This window comes from Arachis ipaensis, chromosome B02, assembly GCF_000816755.2.
Source record: "Arachis ipaensis cultivar K30076 chromosome B02, Araip1.1, whole genome shotgun sequence".
In the NCBI taxonomy this organism is placed as follows: domain Eukaryota; kingdom Viridiplantae; phylum Streptophyta; class Magnoliopsida; order Fabales; family Fabaceae; genus Arachis; species Arachis ipaensis.
In genome coordinates, this window is record NC_029786.2 from 98664884 (window position 1) to 98671292 (window position 6409).

Sequence of the window (6409 nt, forward strand, 5' to 3'; positions counted from 1 at the left end):
AAACAGCAGTTTGTATATTCGAATTTGCTTCATACCTGACACTATTGGATTAGAATAATGCCTTCTGTTATATCCATATTGTCTGCAGTTGCTGCATGTAATAGAGGTACCAGTCCTCCTAAGTTTTTTCTGAGAACAGTTCTCATCAGGTTCTCTGATCTTCACCATCTATGGTCTTCCAGGCTTCACTCTAAAGATGGGAGGAATGATGGTATCACACTCAACTTTTGGAAACATATTTTCTCCGTTGATTGGAGAAACTAACTTACCATAAGTTGCAACATAGGCTGCTGGGCTATAGAAGTTGTTGCAATAATCTCTTGGATTGCCCCCTTCTCGAATATGACACAACAAGCATGCGGGTAGCTAGGGCATTCCGTTGGCACATAATCCTTATCATTTGAACATATCTCAACACCAATACCTTCTCTGTAGCCATCAACAACATACACCGAGCAACGCTTAACAGTCTGTGATACTAATAACCTACCCATTCTCGTGGCATCTCCATCACTCATCAACTCTCTAAGACCCGAGCTCAATTGACATCTTGGTTCACAGTATCATATCTTAGCATACCCTTTGTACCCTAATTTCTGCAACTCACTAACTATTTCTTGCAAACTCCATTCATCGAGCTCAAAATGCATCTCTTCCAACATCCTTCACCCCAAATATTCTAGCACATTTCCTATATCATGAAACTTGCCACCATACTGTATGTCTATAATAAATTTCGAATCCCCATCACTACATTAATAAAAATAGAAACAGATTCCATTTAAAGCAGCATCATCACAGCAACAACAATTAACAATCAAGAATCAAGAATAAATAAAATTTATCATCAGCAAATAACAAAATAATCTAGGAATAAATATTGTAAACAAAATCCTTGTACATAAATATCCATATTGTAAACCCTAAATAAACCATTGAATCAAAACAATGCAAAAATCAATTCAACAAATACATAATCAACCAATGCCATATTTTTAAACAAAATAAAATTAGCATAAACATGAAGTTTTAAAACTGAAAAAGAGGCTTTTTTTTTTGTCAGCTGTTTGTAGACAGTTCGAGTACAGGGAGATGGAGCAGAGGCACAACGCGGGGATGGGAGGCCAAGCACTACGAGAATCAGCACGGTGCGGGGCGGCGACGTCAGGCAAGGGGCTTCACCGCGAGGGACGGCGACGGCTTGGACGGAGAAACGGCGAAGACCTCCGAACAGAACAAACCAGAGGAGACTAGCGCAGAGGGAAGGATGCGACGGACAGCAGACCACCAAGCGTCCGTTGTAGATAATGCCAGACACGGACGCGGACGACGGGACGTAGGAGACGCAGCAGACGATCCTCGAAATCTTCAGAGAGCAACCTAGGGTTTTTTTTTCTTTGAAATGAAATGAAAGGGGTGTTTTTGGTATTTTGAAAAATTACATTTTTGTTCAACTAGCCACTCCAACCAAATGACAAGAATATTCGTTTTTTACTAAGAATATTATGTTATTTTAAATGTTTTACTCACGGCAGGGACTTAATTGAAAAAAATTTAATGTATAGAAACCCAACTGAAAAGAAAAAAAGTATAGAGACCTAATTAAAAATTCGATAAAACTATAGGGACTTGCATAGTAATTAAACCTAATTTTAATACTTTCTGAAAGTTGAGACCGAAATCCGACTCTTTCTTTCTATTTGATTTTTGTATTTCTGTTTCAAAAATAAAATTCAAATGCAACTTATTAAATATCCTGAAAGATGCATTTTTAGTATATTAGAAAAGAAAGTGATTATCATTGTGAAAAACGGATAGTAGCTCTTATTGCAAAGGTTCCGTTCATTGTTATGATTTTTAAATGAGAAAAAAGAGAGAAAAAAAAAAAGTCACAAAGTTAGCTGAATGTAAAAATAGAAGGCCAAATTACTTAAATTATTTCAATATTATAGTAGGCTGAAATTTAACTAAAGACGTTCCTACCAAATTACATTTATTTTATGCCCCAATTATATATACTATATAGCTACCATTCATTCATTAATTACTCCCATATGATAATAATTCTTGGCCCTAAGATAAAGAGGATTCTTTTTGCTATGAACAATCCCTGGTTTGACTTCATTATTATCCAAGTCTTCCATCCCAATTGGAATCTCCCAATCAAACCAAAAAAGAAGATTAGCAACAATAATCTCCACCGTTGCAACTCCCATATTCAATCCAGGGCAAATTCTCCTTCCAGAACCAAATGGAATCAGCTCAAAATCTTGACCCTTAAAATCAATTGAACTTTTCAAGAATCTCTCAGGATAAAACTCTTCTGGGTCTTTCCAAATTTCAGGATCCCTTTGAATTGCCCATGCATTAACATACACTAATGTCTTGGCTTCAATTTCATATTCTCCTATTTTGCATGCTTCATTTGTTTCTCTTGTTAATAATAGTGGTAATGGTGGCACTAATCTAAGTGTCTCTTTTATCACTGCCTTAAGATAAGGTAGAACATTATTATTATTATTTCTTATTTCATCTTCATCAACAAAGCCTTTGCTTCCAAAGAAGTTTCTAACTTCTTCTTGAACCTTCATCATTGCTTTAGGGTTCTTCATTAGATTGGCCATGGCCCAAGTTGATGTGGCAGCACTTGAATATGTCCCTCCAATAAGTATGTCCTTCAAAAAAAATAATTGGTTGATAATAAATAATTAAATATAAAAAATTATATTTTCTTGTCGTTTACTTCATTATTGATAAGATACATAAATTATGATATTTTCAATTATTGAACCTAAGTGATATAAATGTGGCGACATACATTAGCCAACCTATAGCTTCTAATTGTGGTCCATTTTTAATTAAATCATGAGATAAACCTATTGTGATGTGAAAATGATATTTAAAAATCGTTACATAATTTAATAAATTTAATTAAATTATCATCTAACAGTTTTTAAAATTAGAGGAGGTCTAGGAGGACAGCATTTTCATTATTAAAATTTTGTTAGTACTTAACTATTAAAAAAAATAAGTAATTCCACATTAAATATAATTTCATACTATTAAAATATTCATGATGACTAATTGATGGTTACAAATTACAAAATCTTATGACCCATAATATTTCTCTCTCAAATATCAATTTCGCATGAAAACAATTATAGGTAAATGTTCACTGACGTACTTTCATTTGTTTTATGTTACAATGTGACATATTAATTGAAAAATATTTTATATATTTACTTTTTGTTTCATACACTAAATTAATAAACATAGCTTACTAGATGGAATCTAAATTTCACAATACTAATAGATGAATTTTACATGTATACTTAATAATAAAAAAATGATAAAAAAATATTGTTTGTTTTTAATATTTTCATAAATTTTAATTATATCAAATTAAATATTAGAGTTAAGTACTGAAATCGTTCCTAAGGTCTGGGGTGAAAATTAAAATTGTTTCCGACTTTTTTTTGTTATTAAAATCATCCTCAACGTTATAAAACGTTATAAAATCGTCCTTTTTCACTTCAATTTTATTTTTTTTTACCATATTACCCTTCATTATTAATAAAAATAATTAAAAATAATATTAAAAAATTAAAACACTCTTTCTCCTCTGGCTCTCTCTTCCTCCAGCGACCACCACAACCACGGCGCACTCAACGGCGGCAGCAGTTCGGCGATGGATCAACAACGACGACGACGAATCCCTTGCAGCAACAGACGCAATAGTGAACAGCTCATCCTCTCACTTGCGCTCTCTCCTCTCCATTTCGGGCTCGATAACGGTGGCAGTTTTGCGGCGAATCTTGGGGGAGGGAAGGGAAGCCGGCGCTGCTTCTTCTTCTGTGATTGACTGCCTCTGCTTCTCCTTCTGCTTCTGCTTGAACTTTTTTCACTGGCGAAGAAAACGAAGATGCTATTCTCCACTGGAGACGGTGACCTCTTCGAGTCTGACGATCGGAGCTACCTGAGCTCCGGTGTCCTCGTCCTCGCCGGCAGGAGCCTCCTCCCCTTCGCGGTGCTCGGCTTCGATGTTCGACATGCTGAGATTTAAGAACATGAACATCATTTTTTTAATTCTTTTTAATTTCTGTGGTTGTTGATTTTGGATTTGAAGTGCAATTGATGATTGTTGAACTGTTGTCAAATTTAAATTTGTTAGTGATTTATTTTGCTGAATTTGTTATTGTTCAATTTGCTGGATTTGTTGTTGCTGGTGAAGAAGAGAAAAAGAATTGTTGTTGCTAGATTTAGTTGTTGTTGTTGTTGAAGGAGAGAAGAAGACTTGGGATTTTTTGGGTGGGAGAGGGGAAGGAAGGGGAAGTTTGCAAAGAGCAGAAGGATGGGATATCAAGATCCAAGGCCAGTGAGTGTGGCGGAGGAAGGGGTGGAAGAAGTGAGAGGCGTTAAGGGGTCAAGAATGGAGTTGCTGGTGGCGGAGGAGTAGAGGAGAGAGAGTGCAAAGGGAGGGTGGCGGTGTTGAAGTTGAACAAGAAGAGGAAGAAGCTGGGTTTTCTCACTGGGAAGAGACATCGGAGGTGGGGTCGGGGTGGGGGAGGAGTTTTTTGTTTTTGTTTTTGTTTTTATTTTTTATTTTTTTATTAATAGTTAAGGATAATTTGGTCAAAAAATAAAATTGAGATAAAAAAAGGACAATTTTATAACGTTTTGTAACGTTAGGGATGATTTTAATAACAAAAAATGGTCGGAGACGAATTTGATTTTCGCCCCCGACCTTAGGGACGATTTTAGTACTTAACCCTAAATATTAAAAATAATTTTAAAAAAATTTGAAAAAGAAAAATTAAAGAGAATTTTATCCTAAATTAGTATACTAGATAAATTAAATACAATACTCAAATTGAAACAATCTAAGATATGATTATAAGTGATTAGTAGTTTTATTGCTTTATAAATAATCTCACGGAAAATTTGATACCAAATAATATTTTCACAGATTTTCAAATCAAATTTCTTTGAAATTAAGAAGATATATAGAGTACGTAAATTAAAAAAAAAATGTGTAAAATAACATTACATACCATTAGCACAGCTTTGATGTGATCATAAGTGAGATCAAATGGAAATGACTGCTCCTTATTATTCTTCAGCTTCAATAAGACATCAATGACATTTTCTTCTTCTTCTTCGTCATCAGATTTTTGTCTCTTTGGATCAAGGTGTTGGTTGACAATTTCTTGCAAGAATGCATCAAATTTCTGACAACTTCTTTCAAGAAGAGAATGCATACCTCTAAGTTTATCAATCCACCCCATGAATGGAACATAATCAGAAACAAAGAATGCTCCTAACAAAGCTTGAGATTCATTAAGCAAACCAAGTAACCTCTTAGCAACAATAATTCCTTTATCATCTTTATAGCTTCTTCCAAAAGCAATTCTATAAATTATAGTGTTGGTAAGTGACAAAATTGCATCATTCAAATTTGTCACACTTTTAGAAGAAGCTTGTATTGATATCTCCTTGATCATTTGATTCACCTCAAATTGGCGTATAGAGGAGAATTTGGAGACACTACTTGAATTGAGGAAATGGGTAATACAAATTTTCTTGATTGCTTTCCAAGAATCATTGTATGCTGAAAATGCAATTTCAATCCTATTGTAGGAAATTTTGTTTTGGGCAAGAAAAGAAGGCCTTCCACAAAATTCAATGTCATGAGTTTTCAACACTTCTTGGGCCATTTTGGAATTGGATACAACAAGACATGGCCTTAAACCTAGTTTGATTGAGAACAAAGGACCATATAATTTTGAGAGCTTCCATAGTTGAATATGAAGGGTAGGAAAATGAAATTGGTGAAGGTTTCCAATTATTGGAAGGCCTTTAGGACCTGGTGGAAAGGCTTTGTTCTTTTGTTTTTGAAAGAAGAAGAGAAACAATGAGAAAGGAAGAGTTAGGAATAGAATTAAGAGCAGGGGGGACACCATTTTGGCTCCTGACTAATAATGATTATGAAAAGTTATTATTATTGATGCTTTAATTTCTTGCTTGAGTGTTTAGAAATTTATAGAACAGCATTAGGACCACAAATTTTAAATTATTATTAGACTGTGTGACCTCAAATATCTTAGAGGAAGCGACAATCCAAATCATAGAAGACGCTCTACAATGTGATTGAAAAGTAAAGGGAGAGGTGGCATCACTGTAGATACCAAACAACATAAAACAACCTCAACCAAAATATATGAAGGATCAAATATAATACAACACTTAAAAATAAAACACCATCTATCATATTCATACTCATAAAAATGATTGTGAGATAGATTAATACGTACTTTAAATATTCGTAATGTAAAAAATTTAAGTATTATTTAAAAGTTATTAATTTATAAAATAATATTAAAATTTCAAATTTTAAATGAAAAAAATTTAA

At 33.8% G+C, this 6409-nt stretch overlaps 1 protein-coding gene across 1 annotated transcript; it reads right to left on the bottom strand.

Annotated features, from left to right (window-relative positions):
* Positions 1904 to 6024, bottom strand: LOC107625903 (cytochrome P450 83B1). The gene is made up of 2 exons (XM_016328635.2): positions 5052 to 6024; positions 1904 to 2675 (listed from the first exon to the last, which is right to left on the bottom strand). The coding sequence occupies exons 1-2, from the start codon at positions 5958 to 5960 to the stop codon at positions 2034 to 2036; spliced, it is 1551 nt and encodes a 516-aa protein (XP_016184121.1). The 5' UTR covers positions 5961 to 6024; the 3' UTR covers positions 1904 to 2033.

Excerpts from the sequence above, each read along its gene's own strand:
- LOC107625903 (XM_016328635.2), bottom strand. The coding sequence starts at position 5,960 with ATGGTGTCCCCCCTGCTCTTAATTCTATTCCTAACTCTTCCTTTCTCA. Across the intron at positions 2,676-5,051 it reads ACATCAAAGCTGTGCTAATG|GACATACTTATTGGAGGGAC; the intron begins GTATGTAATGTT and ends TTTTTTTTGAAG.